Genomic DNA, 22510 nt, shown 5'->3' with positions numbered 1-22510 from the left:
TGCTAGGTTTTTATTTTGTGTGTAATGTAATCTAATATTTTATATATGTTTCCAATACTTCCACTTGCTTTCACTAGAATTTGTACTCTTTGTCAAAATCAACTTTTGCTTGTTTGCACTATAAGCCAATATGAGTGATGCGCAAAAAGAGAAGTGGTGATTGGGGTATAACTGGTCAGCAGGGTGCACTGTTCCTTTGAGAGTAGTGATCCTGCAAATAATGCACGTGTGTAAAGGACCATGGCCTGGACACTCCAGGGAGATGCTTGGAGGAACTGGGGACTGGAGAATACCTATTGCTAACCTACAGAGGGACAGAAGAGTCTGCGTAGGCCTAAAGAAATCTATTTGTGTTGCCCATGTTCTGGAAAGTCAGGGAGCTGACATATAACAGGCTCAGACAAGGCTTCCCCATGCTAAGGGCAGGTGATAGCGAGGTGCTTCACAACCCTGGGTACCCCGGAAAGTGTCATACTAATTCTGGTTTCATTGCTGTTGGATGAAATGCATGGATATGGGCAGGAGCTTGCAAGGTCATATTTTTCCTATATACCACTTACAGTCCATGGAGTGGGCAGAGATACTTTAGCATAAATAGCCTGGTTCTGAGGGGTGGTAGGGGATGACCCAGGAGATCCATGAAGGCTTGGATTCAGGGCCACTTCCCCTCCCCACAAGGAGCTGGTGTCTCTCTGTCTCTGTCTCTCTCTCTCTCTCTCTCAGGTATGGCCTATATTACTGTGCTATCTCAATACCTCAAAATCTTAAATGTATTTATCCTCACACCACTGTAAGATAGGGAAGTGCTATTACTCCATTTTACAGATGGGGAACAGAGGCAGAAAGACTAAAGCAATTTGCATGAGTTCACGCACAAGTCTGTGGCAGAATGGCAAACAGAAGGTCTCTAGTCTCCCACGGACCAGGGCTAGAGCCCTGACCATTCAATCATCCATCCTTTCCAAGGAGAGCTCCACGTTAACCTGATGGGACTAAGATGTCATCGACACTGACCGCACCTAAACAATAGAGCAGCAGAATCTAAGCTGGTCTGAATTTTTCTAAACAACAAATCCCTAAAATCCCTTTTTGGTGCAGATTTCAGTATCACAATATGAAGGCTGGTATGATTCTACAGCACTGGATAAAATCAGTATTAACAGACAGGAAAAAAAACCTTTCATAAAACCAGATTACAAAATGCTTTAGATCTGATAATGCAGTTAAAGCTTCTCTAACAATGTAACAATACCAGATAATAGATCAACTACTATGTAACAGAATGATATATAATAGGTAGATTGTTACAGAGCAGTGGAGGGACAAAGAAATTAAGGCAAAAGTAAGAGATAAAATGAGATCCGAAGAGGAATAAAATTGACACGGCTGGCCTATGAATACAAGCCACTAAACGAGGGTGAAAGCAACTTTTGAAAAGTATCTTCAAAGGGTCGTGTTCTCTCAGGGATGTCAATGGGAGACACATCAGGACCTATAGAACAGGTACCATTTTGCTATAAATCTAATTCACATTCTTTAATATTAAACTAGAATGAACAGGTGCATACTAGAAATTTAGAAATCAAACTTCATTTTGTATGATATACACTGTAGTGGTCCCATTTTATGGTTACTGCTCATTTGTGGTATTTCCTTAATTGGTTGTAACTGCTTAGTTATTTGAGGTACTTTACACCCTAAAACAGAATGGAACAAAATCTCATGACATTATGTCTGTTCACAATTGTATAAAACGCACAGTATGGCAACTGTATAAAACACACAGTAAGTATTTTTTATCTTTCCCATAGGTATGGGTTGATACTACTACATCGACAATCCTTTCTTTCAAGAGGAAACAAGACATGGAATAGCACCTGAAAAATCCCTGGGAAATCCCCACCTATGATCAACCGAATTAATATCTCACAGCAAGCTCTGAATAAACAGAGTTACAGAATCATTGACTCTAGTGAGAATAAGAATAAACAGAGCCTATACAAAAGGCAGTTTGACAAGGGCCACTTGGGTTAATTCCGCCCGACCGCTAATTTTCTCTGATCATATGTACATGTCGCTAGTTCGGAGAAGGAAAATAAACCTTTAGCAAATCACTCTGGGTCATATCTTCCTGTGCAGTGTGACGTCCATACTTAAAACTCATGTTGGAAATGGTGATGAATAAATTCTATGCAAAGAGCAGGGGTGACTGATTTAAATCAAAGAGACTTAAAATCACTGATTTAAATCAGCTAGCAGAAACCCTTGATTAAAATCCCTAATTTGAATTTTGGTGTGCATTTGTACTTTTCAGTTATTTTCCTCAAAAAAGGTTGATTCTCACTCATTGGTAAGGATTGAAATGCTGATTAAGAATTAAATATAGCCTTTACACTAACTTTGGCGCTTCTTTTTGCTAACTATGAGGACACACTAAATTTATACAGTCAAGCAATTTTAGCTTCACCCATTTATTCAGAGTCAATTTTTACATTTTAATTATGTTAGAAAATGTGGACTAATGCATTTCTTATTTACTAGATGATTATTAAAATTTTTACTCACAATGTGTGTCATAGTATGATGAGTACAGTATGAATATGTACATAGAAATGCAAAAAGAACAAATTTTCAACAAAGGAAAGGTTTATTAAAGTTACACGTCTCAGAGGTCTAAAGCTAATTCAAGAGAGGTCACTGTCCTGCAGAAATTTTTGAATCTTACTTTTGAATCATCATCTTAGGGTTCAAAAAAGAACTTAGGGTTCAAAAAAGAACTAGGTAAGTTCATGGAGGACAGGTCCCTCAACGGATATTAGCTAGGATGGGCAGAAAGGGTGTTCCTAATTTCTGTTTGCCAGAAACTGGGAATGGGCGACAGGGGATGGATCACTTGATGATTACCTGTTCGTTCATTCCCTCTGGGGCACCTGGCAGTGGCCACTGTCAGAACACAGGATACTGGGCTAGATGGACCTTTGGTCTGACCCAGTTTGGATGTTCTTACGTAGAATTTCAATCTGCTAACTCCTAAAATATAACTAGTTTAATAAAAGTCTCAATTCAGTCCAAGAGTGTTTATCTGCCATCAGTAACATACGGGCGAACCTTCTGAGCAAGATTCAAAATGGTAAGTTTTGAGTTAACAACCCAGAACATATGCTTGAGAAAATGCCATTCTGTCCTCTCAAATTAAATATGATAAAGTGCTACAGTCGAAAGTAGATGATGGAAAGTAAGACCTCGGCACAGAAACAAATGATTTCTATATTGTGTAGGTGGAGATGACTATGGAGATTAATTTCAAGAGTGGTGTGGTTTTACTGGATTATTCAATACAAATATGCCAACTAAATGGGTTTCTGTGTTTTTGTAACAACCCGCATTTTATGTAAAGTTTTCCAAGGCTCCACCTTTTAATGAATGAAGAGAGGAAGAACCTTATGAAGTCGAAGTTGTAATTATCCTTTGCTTTGGTAAATTCCAGTCAGAAAAATCAAGAGACAGTTAAACTAAGACATTCTTATTTAATATTTCGGTAGGTTTACAATGAACAACAATGTATAGATGGCATCCCAATCATCCAAGGAATTCTATGTTCGATGGGATTACCTATGTTCCAAAACAGCTGGGTGACTTTCATTAGGATTTTGGTACACAAACTACACCCTTAAAATGTATGCCATAAAAACTACTACAGTTTGAGAGAGTATGTGGTGGCTCTTGTAATCCCAATTCAGCAAGGTACTTAAGCATCTGAATACTTTAAGCACATGAACAGTCTCACTGAAGGCCCTAGTGAGTAACTGTGTGAAGTGTTTTTCTTTATTAATGGTACTAGAATATCTAGTGAGGATGTGAATATACAATGAATTTATTTGTATAAAGCCAATGGCTTTATAACTTAAGTGGGAGGGAAAGCCAACACAATGTAAAATATTTTGTCACAATTGATTTAACAATAATTTTGATCAAGCTTTTAATGCAACATTAACCACAGCTTATGTGTTTGTGCTAACTGAACAGGAATAATTTGGAATATGAGCTCTATCAGATTTGGTGACTGTGTAAGTACCTAGTACACCAGCTAGAGATATCCCAACAATTTTGGAAGTGCTCCAAGTTTTTCTTTCAGTATTTAATTAAAAAAAAAAAAAACCCCGAACCACCGACTTCCTGATATTTTTTATACAAGTTTATCTAATTCTTACTTAGAACAGTATTCAATAGGGTATTCCATAGAACATAATCTTATTGTATACGAAGAGATTATTTGAGCCACTGTTCATAACTGAAAACCCTTCACAAGAAGTTTAAATATAAAGTATTATTCATTTTCATTCCAAAGCTACTGTACAATGTTGCTGAAACAGCTTTGCCTTCAATTCAACAGACCTGGATCAAGTCTGCATATCAGTAGGTAGAGTCTGCAGAATACTCTGATCTTTGGGTGAAAGCTACTATATAAAAGGCAGGGTTTTTTATACTTCCGACCGTTTAAAAAAACCAAATAATTAGCTTTGGGTAGCTATTTTCACTACACTTTCATTAACGTTGTACAGATATGCTGCAGAACACCTGACAAATACACCAATGTTGCTTATGTGCTGGAATATACAGTTCTATTGTATCAATTTTTTTGCCATCACAAATTGTTGAGAGAAATGGAATAATTAAAGGTTAATTGTAAAATAACGATATTCCATGAATACTGATTGCTCAGGGAAGGATGCAGCTGAAAAAGACGCCCCTTCCCCCCCCCCCCCCAAAAGTGCCAATGCTCCCATCTGTTAGCTTACTGTTACAACTACATGACGCAAACACAATCTAACAAAATGGATGCATTTGTTAATGTCTGTGGCACTCTGTACCTCAGAGGAGCATCCTGGAACCCCCATATTCACCACTGTCATATAATTATGACATGTTTTGTACAAAATATAACTTGTGAGGTGTCATTTTAAAAGTCTTGATCCGGTGAACATGAATACCCTGTTGGATTGCATGTGCTATCAGTGTACGTGAAGTTATGAAGTATTGCTATATGTGCTACTGAAATATGCTGTGAGATTGGGAGATGCCCACAGCCAGCCTCTGCAACAAAGGAGGGTCAGACAGTCAGTGCATAAGTGAGTGTACTTTTATTATTGCTGCAGTATAAATATCATGCCAGGTAATTTTCTGGAATAGGCAAATATATTTGCAGCAGATAAATCAAACTGGACATTGCTTTATTCCCCTTCATGTAAAGCCAAAAATATGAATTGTACAGATACAGTCTCAGAAAACTAATTCTTCACTGGAAATTCATAGTTTGACTCATAAAACATGGGATGACTGTTTCACTTTAAAGTGTTTATCCTAGTGTCTGATAGTAATGCTGTTTTCCACCAACTCATTTAATTCCAATATTCTTTTATTTATCACAGCCATTTCAGTTATCCCACTAGCTGATTTATTTCAGGACCTCTGTCTTCTATTCATCACTACAGCCTTGCTTTGCAATAGACGGAGACCTTTTCCAGAACCCTAGGGCAATCCATTCAGCCTAGTGTAATTACCTAGATGACATACTGTCTCTTTACTGTTTAGGATCAAGAAAAGAGGAAAAATCCTTCAAGATAGTGGTTGATTTTTGCGGTACTCTAAGGTGGCACTAAACCCCCAAACCCAATAACCAAGTACTATTTTTCAGAAAATAACTAAAAATTGCAAAAACATAAAGCTCTTACTGAAACTCAGCAAGATATGCATGTATCTAAATAATGACACTGTATTTTCATTAGGCTCCAGAAATTACTTTCTTTACCCTGGCAAAGAAATGTCAATGCCACAGTTGAATAAGTTTCTGAACAACAGTCAGGACGGCAGAAGTGATTTCACTAGATATCCTTCCAGGGTTTCCAGTCAAATCTTAGGTTGACAGGCAATTGTCTCTTATGTGGTGACCACTCACGGGTGGAAATAGCTCCACATTTGTCTCTGCCCTGCTGAGTTTCAATAAGACATAACACAATTCTTCTTTTACAACAGGTTTTAAAAAAAGTTATTGTAGCTTGTCATAAATATAAAGGGAAGGGTAACCACCTTTCTGTATACCGTGCGATGAAATCCCTCCTGGCCAGAGGCAACATCCTGTTACCTGTAAAAGGTTAAGAAGCGCAGCTAACCTGGCTGGCACCTGACCCAAAGGACCAATAAGGGGACAAGATACTTTCAAAATGGGGGGGGGGCGCGCGCGGCGGGAGAGAAGGCTTTTGTTTGTGCTCTTTGTTTAAGTGGTTGTTCTCTCTTGGGACTGAGAGAGGCCAGACAGAAATCCATTTTCTCCAACCCATCCTAATCCAAGTCTCCAATACTGCAACCAGTATACGTAAGCCAGGCAAGGCGGATTAGTTTATCTTTTGTTTTATGTGAATTTTCCCTGTCTTAAGAGGGAGGTTTATTCCTGTTTTCTGTAACTTTAAGGTTTTGCCCAGAGGGGGATCCTCTGTGTTTTGAATCTGAATACCCTGTAAAGTATTTTCCATCCTGATTTTACAGAGGTGATTCTTTTACCTTTTCTTTAATTAAAATTCTTCTTTTAAGAACCTGATTGATTTTTCATTGTTCTTCAGATCCAAGGGTTTGGGTCTGTGTTCACCTGTACAAATTGGTGAGGATTATTATCAAGCCTTCCCCAGGAAAGGGGGTGTAGGGCTTGGGGGGATATTTTGGGAGAAGTAGTCTCCAAGGGGCTCTTTCACTGTTCTTTGTTTAAAACACTTGGTGGTGGCAGCATACTGTTCAAGGACAAGGCAAAGTTTGTACCCTGGGGAAGTTTTTAACCTAAGTTGGTAAGAATAAGCTTAGGAGGTCTTTCATGCGGGTCCCCACAGCAGTCACTTCAACCCTAGAGTTCCGAGTTGGGAAGGAACCCTGACACTCTACACATTTGTCTCTGCCATGCTGAGTTTCAATAAGACATATAACAGTTCTTCTTTTACAATAGGTTTTAAAAAAAGTTATTGTAGCTACATTTTTACTCCTATTTGCAATTCTTTCCCTTCCTCCTCTTCTCAAGGAAACATTTCTTCTTTTTGTGCTTAATTCTATGGGCTACTTATATTATGATGAAACATCTGTAAAGGGTCCTGAGCACTCTTGCGTACACAGGGGATGGAAGTTTGGTGAAGCTAACAAACATGGCTATTAGGCCTGCTACTTATTTTGACAGGTGGCCATTTCTTCTAGCCCATAATCGGACAAGAATGGAAAGGAAATTTTGCCCTCAATTCCTCCCTCCCCCATTCCATTTCTTCAACAATGTGAATCAAGGGGTAGGTAACACTTCTGCCTTCACTCCCATTCCTCTTGACCTTTGGTAAGTCATGGCAGGAAGATCCACTAACATTTTGGGGTGCAACCCAGACCAGTGAAAGGTCATCTCACAACCTGCCCTGTAAGCTTGGGTGCCTTAAATGCTCTGGTGCCCTGGCTCAGAGCCTGGACACCAACAGCCAGCAGACAGGAATGGAGGTTCCTGAATCTGTGTGTGGTGCAGTCCTGGTTCAACACTCTGCCCCTAGCAGCCTGCCTACAACACAACAGCCCCACGCTGGTCTCCACCAGCCTTGGTTACTACTTACAGGGTGACTCCCAACACACTCTTAAGTCCCAAATTTCCCCCAACTGTCTGCCCTGAAGTGTTCAGCCCTCTCCTGGAACACTCAAAGTAGTAATAAGGTTCATTGCTTCTTTAAAGAGACAAAAGCACAGCTTATTACTTTAACTGGAGCTAGCAGTCACTTCAACAGCACTAGGCAGGTTTAGATTAAAAGTAAAACAAACAAAAAGGGGGTTTAAGTGAATTTAAGAACAAGGGATAAAGGCAAATGGTTGTAAGCGAAGTCCCTTGCCATGTGGCACTAACCCCCTCCCCCATGCACTTAACCTGCTGGGTTTGAGGTATGCATCTATTGGTTTAAAATAATAAGGGGTTCCATCTTGGATTAGAAAAGCCCAAGTATTACTGTGACTCTATGTTTGGTCAAGAGGCATCAGAGATGAACTGTAACTGAACCCTACCCTCATGCATAAATTGAGAGGTGCATATTGTAATTTCGTAAAAGAAAAAAATTCATTTGCAAGCATTTTAGTTTGTGTGTCATATTTTTCAAATTACACATTGTTTCTAATTTGTATAATCATTTGTGATGAATACAGAAAAAAAAACTGGCCAGAAGTTCTTACATAGACCTGGATTCAAATTATATACACTGCCCAGAAATAGTAATGTCCCAAACATTGCTAAAGAAATGTATTACTCTCCCAAGAAGGGAAGAGATTTGGAGGGGGCATTGCTCCTGTTTTTCAGACAATTAAAAAGTGTCACAAAGCATGGAGCTGAAAACAGGAACTGACTAGCTTCATGATCAAGCCTCTAGAATGTTATACAAACTGGCTAGGATCTATTTCAAAAGATAGAAGACAGTTGTTTTCTTGATCTGATATGGAATATGTAAAGGGGAGCTGATTCTGTAGACTTGAAACAATCTTCTAAACACAACAGTTAATACACCTTAACGGTGAAGGAAGGATGTGCTGTCTAAATTTGTCTGAGTTGCAGGTCTGAAAGACAAGTCTGGCAGTGAAGTGCAGAGGGCTTTCAAAACTATTTGCAACAATGGATGCACTCTTGCACAGTTAGATAGTTTAAAGAAAAGAATCTTTAAAGAGCTATTTTAAAGAACCCAGGTCCATCCTTTAGTTACGGATAAAATCAATGCAGTGTTGTAGAAAGGTTTAATCCAAACTTTAATTTGCCATTCTATGCTGACATATGACACTCTAAAAGTGGCATTGTGAGGGGTCCGTGTTTATTGTTTCTCAGTGACTCCATATCAAATATATTCAGTTTACAAGCAAAACAACATGCTTCCTAACCCCCAGCCTTGCAATCTCCATCTTTGTATCTAAGAGTCAAGTAAGGTTTCATTTTTTTTTAAATAATCACCAGTAATTAACAGTTGTACAGGTCAAATGTTCTCTTCATGAAACCCTGTTTGTCTTCCATCAAGTTGCACTGATATAACTCATTGGCACTAAGCAAACAGTTTTATTAAAGAATCAGAATCCAGCTCACACTCTGCTGTGTTGGCTCAGCATGGTAAACCAAATTAAAAAGCAGTCAAAGCTTTATAGTCACTAGATCCGATGAGTTTGAACACACAATCAAGGTGAAAAATCTGTTGAATAAGATGGTGATCCGTGCACTTTTCATAACACTTTAAAATCAAAGAGATGGAAATATTTGACTGCTGATATGACAACCCCTTCCAGTATAGTGACATTATAGCTTCCACGGAACTTTATGATGGCTGTAGCAACTATAGCTTTCACAAAACTGAGGTCTAATGTGCTGATATTAACCCTTCCACTTCACAGGTGAAAGACTACCTATACTGGGACAGTTTAAAAATACCAAATGACAAAGGGTGAAATTTAGGCCAGCTCTAGGCCTATGTACCACTTAAGTCTCATTTTAGCAGCCTGGTGTTTGTGTGTGGGGGCAAGTTGCACATAAGGTCTTGTCTTGCAGTGGTTCCTTATGCACAAGGATGAATTTTACCCAAACAAAAGGGATGTTTGTAAAGGCCTACAAAGGGATTCCCCAATAACATTCATAATGACTAAGAAAGCCAGCCAAGAAATCCATACACAAATTGAACAAAAAATGGGATCTTTTTCTCTCAAAAAGAAAAGGAGTACTTGTGGCACCTTAGAGACTAACAAATATATTTGAGCATAAGCTTTCGTGAGCTACAGCTCACTTCATTGGATGCATTCACTGGAAAATACAGTGGGGAGATTTATATACATAGAGAACATGAAACAATGGGTGTTACCATACACACTGTAAGGAGAGTGTGATCACTTAAGGTGAGCTATTACCAGCAGGAGAATGTGTGTGGGGGGCCTTTTGTAGTGATAATCAAGGCGGGCCATTTCCAGCAGTTGACAAGAATGTCTGAGGAATGGGGGGGGGGGGGCGGAGAGGAGTTTTACTTTGTGTAATGACCCATCCACTCCCAGTCTCTATTCAAGCCTAAGTTAATTGTATCCAGTTTGCAAATTAATTCCAATTCAGCAGTCTCTCGTTGGAGTCTGTTTTTGAAGTTTTTTTGTTGAAGAATTGCCACTTTTAGGTCTCTAATTGAGTGACCAGAGAGATTGAATGTTCTCCAACTGGTTTTTGAATGTTATAATTCTTGACGTCTGATTTTTGTCCATTTATTCTTTTACATAGAGACTGCCCAGTTTGGCCAATGTACATGGCAGAGGGGCACTGCTGGCACATGATGGCATATTACACATTGGTGGATGTGCAGGTGAATGAGCCTCTGACAGCGTGGCTGATGTGATTAGGCCCTATGATGGTGTCCCCTGAATAGATATGTGGACACAGTTGGCAATGGGCTTTGTTGCAAGGATAGGTTCCTGGGTTAGTGGTTCTGTTGTGTGGTTGCTGGTATTTGCTTCAGGTTGGGGGGCTGTCTGTAAGCAAGGACTGGCCTGTCTCCCGAGATCTGTGAGAGTGATGGGTTGTTCTTCAGGATAGGTTGTAGATCCTTGATGATGCGTTGGAGAGGTTTTAGTTGGTGGCTGAAGGTGATGGCTAGTGGCGTTCTGTTATTTTCTTTGTTGGGCCTGTCCTGTAGTAGGTGACTTCTGGGTACTCTTCTGGCTCTGTCAATCTGTTTCTTCACTTCAGCAGGTGGGTATTGTAGTTGTAAGAATGCTTGATCAACTTCATGAAAAAACTCGTATAGATACAGAGAGACATCAGTCTCTTGTTCATCTTATTCCCCCCCGCACTCCGTTCCTCAGACATTCTTGTCAACTGCTGGAAATGGCCCACCTTGATTATCACTACAAAAGGTTCCCCCCCAGCTCTCCTGCTGTTAATAGCTCACCTTAAGTGATCACTCTCCTACAGTGTGTATGGTAACACCCATTGTTTCATGTTCTCTATGTATATAAATCTCCCCACTGTATTTTCCACTGAATTCATCTGATGAAGTGAGCTGTAGCTCATGAAAGCTTATGCTCAAATAAATTTGTTAGTCTCTAAGGTGCCACAAGTCCTCCTTTTCTTTTTTCGAATACAGACTAACACGGCTGCTACTCTGAAACTTTTCTCTCAAGGAGTTTCAAACAGTAAAACTTTACCTGGAATGCCTTGAGAGGTTTAAAGAAGTGGCTGAGAAAGGCCATAAGAGGGGGGGAAGATATAATTAGTGAAATGTTTCTAGGGCAGGGGTGGGCACACTACAACCCGGGGGCTACATCCGGCCCTTCAGATGTTTTAATCCGGCCCTCGAGCTTCTGCCGGGGAGCAGGGTCTAGGGGTTTCCCCACCCCGCATGGCTCTCAGAAGCAGCAGTATGTCCGCCTCCAGCTCCTACGTGTAGTGGCAGCCAGGGGGCTCCGCACGCTGCCCCAAGCGCTGCCTCCACAGCTCCGATTGGCCAAGAACAAAGGCTGATGAGAGCTGCAGGATGGCGCCTGCGGATGGGGCACTGCATAGAGGCGCCTGGCCGCACCACTGCGTAGGAGCCGGAGGGGGGAAATGCCGCTGCTTCCGTGAGCTACCTGAGGTAAGCACCGTCCGGAGCCTGTGCCCCTTCCCCCCTCCAGTGCCCCACCCCTTGCCCCAGCCCTGATCCCCCTCCCACACTCCGAACCGCTCAGTCCCATCCTCCTGCACCCCAGAGCCCGCCCTGCCAGCTGCAGCCCTCCCCCCTCCCCCCCCACCTGCAGCCCAACCTCCTGCCCCAGCCCGGAGCCCCCTCCCGTACCCTGAACTCATTTCTGGCCCCACCCCCAAGCCCACACCCCCAGCCAGAGCCCTCACCTCCTCCCGCACCCCAACTCCCAATTTTGTGAGCATTCATGGCCTGCCATACAACTTTCATACCCAGATGTGGCCCTCGGGCCAAAAAGTTCACCCACCCCTGTTCTAGGGGCACGAAAGCTTCAACAGTCATGTGGAACTTCTAAATTCCACAACTTGTATGTGTGCAAAGAAAGAACAAACAAGACACAAAAATACCCCAAACAACAAAAAAAGGAGCAAAGGAAGTTTATGCATCTTCCAGTAAAGTTTCCACAAAATACAATTCCAGCTTTACAACAGTTAGTTACAACAGACTGGGGTGTAAATACAAACAGAACACCTAGTACACCATCTCCACTGAAGACACCGTTTGAATTCATATTTGGTCCTAAAAAACTGAACTTCTTTCTGCAAAGAGCCATTATTCACCCATTCCACAAGTACTGAAACACGTGAATGTGGCTGTTAGCAACCATTCTGAGTGGCTGGTAGGGAGGCCACTTGCAAACAATCCCACTGAAATATCCTTTGGATGGAGGGAGTAACCCATTCAGACAACTTGTACCTACACACGGTCTGGGGGATGGAGGAACGGAAATGCACACCAGGGGAAACCTCTACTCTATGTCATCTATGACACAGTGAGCAAAAAGGTTAGGCTTACAGCGTCCAATGGCCTTTATTTGTTGCCAATGGTGGATACTGACCTAGATTTTGGGGTTGTTCCTCAGTGAAGGTATCAATAAAACTGCATTAATGGTGGAATTTACAGGGACATTGAAATCCTGATAACTATACAGATATGAGGCAATGTTGGAGGGAAACTATTATATGCTCTAATTGCAGACTGTCAGTGCCATCTACGAGAGCAAAGAACTGTATCACCATCACAAACTGCATTACACCCCCGAGAGTAAGCATCATTCAAATATCGTTGCCACTGAAAGACAGACCAAAATAAGCAGGTCTCATTTCATTGTGAAGAGTTGACCATCAAGCTGCATGTGCATCCACAAAAAGTTGCAGGAGTTTAAAAACAAAACAGAGTGGCAATCCTAACAAGCTAAATGGACCCAACCCTCTACAGAAACTGTTTACAGGGACCTTGAAATCCTGATAACTATACAGATATGAGACAATGTTGGAGGGAAACTATTATGTGCTCCTATTGCAGAGGGTCAGTGCCCATTCCTCTTACCGTGCTGCTCCCTTTGCACCCTGCTGTCACATGTCTTTTCCCCTTCATGACTTGGGCCTGCTTGTTTTAACCTGACAATATCACTTCCACGAATGTTCTAATTTGTTCTCTTGATTTTTTTTTAAATTAAATATTGTACCAAAAGTCCCACAAATTAGAAGACATTTACAGAACAATGCAAAATATTATTTGTATAGCACCCTTTATGCAAGAGCCCAGAGCACTTCACAATTTATATGAAAACAATCCCACTGAAATGCAATCCCTTCTCTGGAGAGGAGGGCGGCACCTATGCAACCAGCTGGTGTGTAGTATAGTGCACAACAGCCTGAGGGATGAAGGAAAGAAAATTAACACCAAGAAAAATCGCTACTCTGTGTCACGTGATCAACAGTGTCCGCATTCATCTGAAAGGTCTTCAGACCCAAGCCCAGATTCTTCGCCAGACTTCTGGGCATAATCTACATAGGCTAGCTATGGCTTTTAAGAAGCCACATTCTACCTGGAGCACAGCAGCACTCTGACCATGTATCTCTCAATCTTGATACACTCCCTGTGTCAGGTTTCAGAGTAGCAGCTGTATTAGTCTGTATTCGCAAAAAGAAAAGGAAGACTTGTGGCACCTTAGAGGCTAACAAATTTATTTGAGCATAAGCTTTCGTGAGCTACAGCTCACTTCATCGGATGCATTCATTGGGAAAAAAATAGTGAATGTCAGGTACTGAGTGGGTGGAAGGGAAACCAGATCTATGCCACCTGACATGTGTCGGGGAAATCCACAACTCTGGAAATGCAGCAGCAGCACAAAAGGTCTAGAGAAAATAAGAGAATCTAACTCCCACACCTCTTAGAATTGCACAAATGCATAATTGTCAGTACAAATGGCCACTTGACATTTATCCTTTTGTATATAGAATTACAATAATTATGCAAGCAACCATAATAAACAAGCATGCAAATCAAGTATGCACACTTTGTGCCCTGTTGCATGCAAGCTATTTTAAATTCCAAGCCTGATCATGCATTTAAATAACAAATCAAACTGGAGTATTGTGTTTTTATTCTTCTTCATATTCCTCTTTGTATTCATTTTTAATCCCCAGCTTGTACTTTTCAGCACTGTACATTGTAAACGTCCTGTTCTGATTTGATATGTTGCTGTCACTTATGTTTAATACATTCTTCCTTTAATCAGTGCTTGAAAATGGTTACCACCATTGTTCTTTTAAAAATCACACAGGACTGCAATTTTGAAAACTCAATTGCCGCTTACAGTTCACAGATCCGGTAAAGAGAAGCTGAAGGGATTCCCCACCCTTTTGAAATCCTCATCCTGTTCTCAGACAGCCGCCAAAGAAAGAACCTGCTTTATAGAAAGCATTCATTTACACACTGCACTGGGTGCTCTCTGAGGTGTACAGAGCAGACCTGATAAGTAGGCACAGAAATGAAGAAAGGCTTTCAAACAAAATCCAGGGCTCTCATTTTTCTCATGTTTGCCTTGAGCATTAGGGAACATTAGGCAGCTTTAGAACAACAAAAGTCCACAATTTCATGCAATTTATGATATGCAAAGTAATATTCCTTATTTCTTCATACTCTTGTAGAAATAAGTTCAGTGTCATGACAAGATGAATTGGATGTTCAATGTAGCTGTACTTTTAAACTTTGCTATTTGTGGCTTGTCAAGGTTCCTTCCACACTCTGAACTCTAGGGTACAGATGTGGGGACCCGCATGAAAACGCCCTAAGCTTATTTTTACCAGCTTAGGTTAAAACTTCCCCAAGGTACAAACTATTTTACCTTTTGCCCTTGAACTTTATTGCTGCCACCACCAAGCATCTAACAAATATATAACAGTGAAAGAGCCCGCTTGGAAACATCTTCCCCCCTCAATATCCTCCCCAAACCCTACACCCCCTTTCCTGCGGAAGGCTTGATAAAAATCCTCACCAATTTGCATAGGTGAACACAGACCCAAACCCTTGGATCTTAAGAACAATGAAAAAGCAATCAGGTTCTTAAAAGAAGAATTTTAATTGACGAGAAAGTAAAAAGAATCACCTCTGTAAAATCAGGATGGTAAATACCTTACAGGGTAATCAGATTCAAAACATAGAGAATCCCTCTAGGCAAAACCTTAAGTTACAAAAAGACACAAAAACAGGAATATACATTCCATTCAGCACAGCTTATTTTATCAGCCATTTAAACAAAACAGAAACTAATGCATATCTAGCTAGATTACTTACTAAGTTCTAAGACTCCATTCCTTTTCTGTTCCCAGCAAAAGCATCACACAGACAGAGAGAGCCTTTGTTTCTCCCCCCCTCCAGCTTTGAAAGTATCTTGTCTCCTCATTGGTCATTTTGGTCAGGTGCCAGCAAGGTTATCCTAGCTTCTTAACCCTTTACAGGTGAAAGGGTTTTTCCTCTGGCCAGGAGGGGTTTTAAAGGTGTTTACCCTTCTCTTTATATTTATGACATGGCTATTGTCTAAGTCACACAAATAAGAGCTGATTAAACACTAATTCATGATTGCAACGTCCTGCTCAAATTGCAAAACACGAACTTCTGTTGATTTTCAATCAAGTTGCCCCCTAACAAGTTTTAAGATTACTTCCCTGCTAGCAACAACTACTTCTTTGAAAGGCTTACATAGTGTGAACCTCCTCTGTTAGTTGATATAACCTACCCCAAGCTCAACTGTTCAACTGCCTTGGCACAATCTGCCCCAACAAAATGACATTTGGCACATCCCTTAGCTAGTTCAGATGGGCTCACCACTGTCTTTTTCTTCTGTTTTTGTATAGCACCTTGCACAATGGGATCATGGTTCATCACAAGAGCTCCTAAGAGCTATTACAATACAAAAACCAACCAAAGAAGAAGAGAGGGACCGTATGATATGAGTTGGAACATGATATGGTTGTAGGATGTGCCTTATTTCCATTATGTATAGTACTACTGTTCATTATAGGTGAAATTAACCCCGTGAATGAAGTTCCACTCTAGAAGAGAATGTGCCAGAAGGCCTCCTCTGAAGCCAGACCCATTGAACACTGTATAGACAAACTACACAGCCACTCAATTTGCAACTATGTTTTCTCTGAGCTTTGGAACAGCCGTAGGTGATTCCATGGTGTAGTCTGAATTCAAGTCTAAAGCACGCTTTCCTTTAAGTGGTGTCTAAATACATACCCAGGTGAGCCTCAAAAGAGCCCTAGGCCTATGAGCAGAAAAACTAGGGAAGGGCAGTATTGTATAGGGAAAAGGCCCTATGATAAAAGTCTCTACCCAATCTTTTCGTGGGTTTTTAAACATTTAAAACCATTTGGCCTCAGTGAGGCCAGGTCTACACTACAAACGCACATAGATACATCACTGTCCATGGAAGGGCTTCACCCATCAATACAGCTTCCGCCTCTCGCAGAGGTGGATTAACCATGCTGCCAGAAAACGCTACAGCGGCACAGCTTCTTAATTACAGACCTGCCCTGACACTAGCTGCCCACGCCATGTCACAAGCTGTTCTAGTTGGACAAATGTTTGAACACAGTTTGTAAACAAAAAATAAAAACCGAGTGTAGTCTGAGCCTAATTTGGAATTCTGTTTGTTCATCTTGCATAGTTCTCTCAATTACCCAGGAGCCTCCCCCTACTATGATCTAAAAAAGTTTTTTTGAAGTTAGATGATGTAGGCATCTGTACAGGGTAATAACAGCCCACTGTTTGGTCTAGGATATTTCGGATATTGGGAGAAATGATGTTTATTATATACCAGAATACCATTTCCATTTGATTTGTGCACGGTAGGCAACATGCTGTACCTGCCTCAGCTGTACAGTAAACAGAATCAAGTTTCAATTATTTCAGTATTGAGAGATATCTAAATACAACCTGGGGGCAAAAAATCCAGTCATGTCTGGTTAAATAAACCCTGTATCCTTAATTTTCTGACAAAGCAAACTGATTCATACAATTTGCACTACAGCTCACCCACCCTCTTGGCTTAAACAACTACAACTGTACTAATAGTATTGCTCTTAGATACACATTCCAAATCTTTAAACTATCAAGAAAAGGTTCAAAGTGGAAGTTAGAGAGAGGCAACAGATATTCAAACTGGAAGCCACTGAGATGCTATATGTGTTCATTTCAAAGATTTATTTCAATTACTTCTTAATTATATTTTGACTTCATTATACATATTTCTTTATTTCAGCATTTTTACAGCACTCATTGCTATGATAGCTGGATGTCACACAACAGATTAAAACCAAATACATACAAAGCGTATGAGTCACCTATAAGCCATCACTTCCCTTTTTCTGTTGCACAAACTCAGGAGCAGTTAAATGTAATACCATCTGTATGTATATATTATCCACTGCCAAAGGGTGAGTTTACTCGGCTTTACTCCAGTTCCTAAACTATTACACAGATGTAGACTATCACGTAACCCCAGGACAATCAATACTCAAATGATTAGCCTTGATTTACCAAATCTCATCCCCCAGGACATTAATGTTTCGGATTTCTACAATTAAAATAATGTATTTCGTCTCCTCTAGAGGTGGGCTTAAAGCAAAAGGCAACATCCAAGCATTCTTGAACTTTGGAGAAGTTCATTCCTAGTACTGGATCCATATTTAATGACTGGCCCATCTCTAACCAGGTCTGAACACCCACCTGCTGAAGTGAAGAAACAGATTGACAGAGCCAGAAGAGTACCCAGAAGTTACCTACTACAGGACAGGCCCAACAAAGAAAATAACAGAACGCCACTAGCCATCACCTTCAGCCCCCAACTAAAACCTCTCCAATGCATCATCAAGGATCTACAACCTATCCTGAAGGACGACCCATCACTCTCACAGACCTTGGGAGACAGGCCAGTCCTTGCTTACAGACAGCTCCCCAACCTGAAGCAAATATTCACTAGCAACCACACACCACACAACAGAACCACTAACCCAGGAACCTATCCTTGCAACAAAGCCTGTTGCCAACTGTGTCCACATATCTATTTTGGGGACACCATCATAGGGCCTAATAACATCAGCCACACAATCAGAGGCTCGTTCACCTGCGCATCTACCAATGTGATATATGCCATCATGTGCCAGCAGTGCCCCTCTGCCGTGTACACTGGCCAAACTGGACAGTCTCTACGTAAAAGAATAAATGGACACAAATCAGACGTCAAGAATTATAACATTCAAAAACCAGTCGGAGAACACTTCAATCTCTTTGGTCACTTGATTACAGACCTAAAAGTGGCAATTCTTCAACAAAAAAACTTCAAAAACAGACTCCAACGAGAGACTGCTGAATTGGAATTAATTTGCAAACTGGATACAATTAACTTAGGCTTGAATAGAGACTGGGTGTGGATGGGTCATTACACAAAGTAAAACTATTTCCCCATGTTTATCCCCTCTCCCACCGCTGTTCCTCAGATATTCTTGTCAACTGCTGGAAATGGCCCACCTTGATTACCACTACAAAAGGTTCCCCTGCCCCTGCCCCCTCCCCCCCACTCTCCTGCTGGTAATAGCTCACCTTACCTAATCACTCTCCTTACAGTGTGTATGGTAACACCCATTGTTTCATGTTCTCCTTGTATATAAATCTCCCTACTGTATTTTCCACTGAATGCATCCAATGAAGTGAGCTGTCGCTCACGAAAGCTTATGCTCAAATAAATTTGTTAGTCTCTAAGGTGCCACAAGTCCTCCTTTTCTTTTTGCAGGTCTGAACACTAGATCTGAACTTGGCACCTTCTCTAGTACTCTCGCTCCCAAATCAAAGTAATTTTTGCTTCCACCTGCAATCAATATGGATTTCAACTCTGCCTGCTTTTGCAGCTTCTTCCCAGGCCACCATCTACAGACAAGTAATCATTTCTCAAATAAAAATGGCACTACATGTGTTTTATTTTAACCTGCATTCAGCCAGACCCTTTGCCTGAGGCATTCTACAAACCGATGGCTGCTGCTCATGATGGAGTCTGCAATTCAGCTGTGATTATATTGGCTGTAATAGACAAGTGAAACATAAAATCATCTTATCTGTTACCTGACCATGGTTGTGAAGGCTTAAATCTAGTCCACATGTAAACTCTGTATGATGCTCCACAGTCTCCAGTAAGGGGTTAGGCTTGGAAAAGTCCCAGAATCTACAGAAACAAAAAAACAAACAATGATGGTAACTGAAAGGGCATTTAAAAAATATAATGCAGGATACTGATATGCCTGATGCTGCCAGAACCTTTTAAAAACCAAACCCACCCACTTAAGGAATACAATTAATCCCATTTCTGCAAAACCCTTTGCTGATCTAAGGACTTCATTAAGGAAAACCATCTCCTTTATCCCATTACGGAAACTGAGATAACAGAGCTGGCACCAATGATCTGCACTACAGATAATCTGTAAAAAAGTGGTAGGCTGGCCTTCTTTATTAAGATCCAATTCCTCTTAATATCTGCCAAGTTATATCTATGACACACATTTCAGGGCAACTCAAAAATTTTTTTTTCTGCATTGTCTGATGTGGGGCTGTTTACTGAAAATTACAAATGGCTTATAAATATTGATTGCTCCTGACCTCAGATTTATTTGGGAGCAGACTTCTATAAAACACAATATGCCGTTGCATTTTTCTAATTGATTTATACACTAAAGGGAATGATTTGACTTAATTTTAATTTCACTGATAATTCACTCATCTAAGACTTTTGGGAAAAAATGTAATTCTAAACTCTTCTATTTCTACAGTTTTAACCCCCAGTCACTCCCCAAAACATGGTATGAACCATAATGGATATAATATAAGCATTAAAAATTAGTAATAATAGGCAAAATACAGGAAGCGGGGGTAGGAGGGGAAGTAGTGTCTAATGGGTTACCATAAAGATTGCTACCTGAGATCTGGAAAAATGCATTCAGCATGTTAATGAAATTTTCAGATGACTAAATTGAGAGGAACTCTAAATTATAATGAGGACAGAGAAATAATAAAGCGTCAAACTTCTTTGATTCTGCGGTATTGTCCACAGGAGAAAAATGTGCACCAAAACCCAAGGGCTGCAGGGTTTACTGGGCTATTGTGGTTGGCAGCTAGTGCCAGTCTCTGTACACATTACAGTTTCCCATAGCAGTTTGAGATATTCTTTTGTTTTTCTATAATATGCATGCCACACCCCTGTTCTTTTTTCCAGGTGGACCTGATAATAATGAATGAGAGAAATAATCATCAATGCTAGTTACACAGAAAGGACTGTAGGTTCAGCAGATCAGTTCTGGTAAACAGCAAACAGTGGAGCTAACAGAATTAGTTTGTTTAACCTGCCGGTGTTATTTTCTTAATAAATGAGCAGAGTGGTATCGACACAATGGCTAAGCCATAGCAACAACCCTCTTTACATCTTCCTAGTACAACAGAGGTAATATAAACAGCTCATTTTACAGGGAAATGGAAGCAGAAGAACATATAAGCACAGAATGAACAATTTCACTGTTAAATTTGTCTGTTCAAACAGATAAGGAAGCAAGTCTTGTAGCTTCTAAGAATTAGTGGGGGCCTTCCTTATTGTGTTCATTTTGCATTCTCTTTAAATTTAGTTCAAATTTAAGATTCAGAGGGAGCTGTAGATTTTGTGTGGAAAGAAACTACAAGAAAAACTGACCTGAAAGCCGTTTAAAGTATAATAGGACAGTCTCGTTACTATTACACAAAATTATGTCAGCAAAAGTTCACATATGACATACAATTTCAGAGCCTTATAGTCCAGTGAAAGTTTCATAGAAATTTTTAAGGAAGATATTCTGAACAGACCTACTTGAATATAAATGTATCCTAAACACAAGATTACAGAGAGGATATGAACTTTAGGTGCCTGAGTACTGGACTGAGAGCCATGAACTCCTGAGTTAACCTTGGCTGATAGCAATTTACTGGAGGATAAATGGCAAATAACTCTTCAGCTCCTGTCCTCTGCTGTCCGTGCCTTGTTGTGGCAGGACAGCTTGCATGCTCTAACGATCCCCAGAATCTGTGTCGACGGGGGCTTTTTGCTCCTAGGAGGTTCAACCATGCAGGATTGGTCTGTGCAGGAAGGGCCAGACAAAACAGACATCCTGGTCCTTCAGGTTGGGGGTTAGGCACAGAGCTAACAACCCTGTCCTGTAAAAAACAAAATATATTTTACGGAAACCGCGATGGAGAAATCAACCGTTACTGTGTGTGACGGCCTTCAGGAGCCAATGACCCGTATGACTGCCAGTGGTGAAAGCTGAAAGGAAGCCACTGGCATGAAGACTGAAGTGCTCAACACCAAGACAAAAACCAAACTTGGTTTTTGGAAAGTACGGACAATGTTCAAAACAGGGAAGCTAGCTCAGGTCGCAGCAGAGATGAAATGCTACAGCTTATACATCCTGGGTGTCAATAAGAGCAGATGGACGGGATCAGGAAGATTAACAGCAGCCTCGGGAGAAATTTTGCTATTTTCTGGACGGGATGATGGACAACACCATGAGAGTGTTGCCATCCTTTTGAAGAAGGGAGTGGAGCATTCCCTGCTTGAATGGAAATTCATCATCATCAGACTTATGAGAGCCAGACTGAAAGGGAAACATAATAATATCACCCTGATTCAGTGCTACGCTCCGATAAATGACAGTGATGAAGTAGTAAAGGATAAATTCTACCCTACACTCCAGGTGGAGTTAGAGAGAGTACCACACCACGACTTAACTATTGTCATGGGAGACTTGAATGCCAAGGTCAGTAAGGACAACACAAACAACAACAGACCAATGGGAAGACACGGGTGTGGGACCATGAATGAAAACAGAGAAAGGCTTGTTGACTTCTGCAATATGAATGACCTAGTCAATGGTGGAACCCTATTTGAACATCGTGAAATTCACAAGCTGACATGGTGTTCTCCAAATGGCACAGAGAAGAACCAGATGACCATATCATGATCAATGGCAAATGGTGACGCTCACTGACAGATGTGAAAGTGAGGAGGGGTGCAGATGTTGGCAGTTACCACCACCTTGTGACAGACTCCATCAAGCTAAAACTGAGAAGTGTGGGACCACCAAACAAGGGACATAGACGCTATGATATTGATAAGCTAAAGTCCCTTGAAATACAGAAAGCCTTCATTCTGCAGTTAAAGAACAGGTTTCAAGCACTTGCAGACCTTGATGAAGAGGAGGGAAATGCAGATGAGGAGATCAACAAGAAGTGGGACAAAGGAACAGCAATTTATAAACAGAGCAGTTGTCAGGGTTCCCTCCCCACTCTGAACTCTAGGGTACAGATGTGGGAACCCGCATGAAAGACCCCCTAAGCTTATTTCTACCAGCTTAGGGTAAAACTTCCTGAAGGTACAAATGCTTTGCCCTTGGAGGGTA

The 22510-nt window shown here is 40.9% G+C and overlaps 1 protein-coding gene across 3 annotated transcripts in view; it reads right to left on the bottom strand.

Moving 5' to 3' along the window:
* PEX7 (peroxisomal biogenesis factor 7) overlaps positions 1-22510 on the bottom strand; it is an 82262-nt gene that overhangs the window by 2937 nt on the left and 56815 nt on the right. For 2 of the 3 annotated variants that reach the window (XM_073337426.2, XM_073337424.2), the window contains one exon: positions 19158-19257. In XM_073337426.2, coding sequence (XP_073193527.1) covers positions 19158-19257 — 100 coding nt within the window. Of the gene's footprint in view, positions 1-12124; positions 13405-19157; positions 19258-22510 lie in introns of those variants that run through there. The other variant, XM_073337425.1, reaches the window with a different exon arrangement.

Source organism: Lepidochelys kempii, chromosome 3 (genome assembly GCF_965140285.1).
Source record: "Lepidochelys kempii isolate rLepKem1 chromosome 3, rLepKem1.hap1, whole genome shotgun sequence".
Lineage (NCBI taxonomy): Eukaryota > Metazoa > Chordata > Testudines > Cheloniidae > Lepidochelys > Lepidochelys kempii.
Note: the sequence above shows the minus strand (reverse complement) of the source record. Positions and strands in the feature narration are given on the sequence as shown.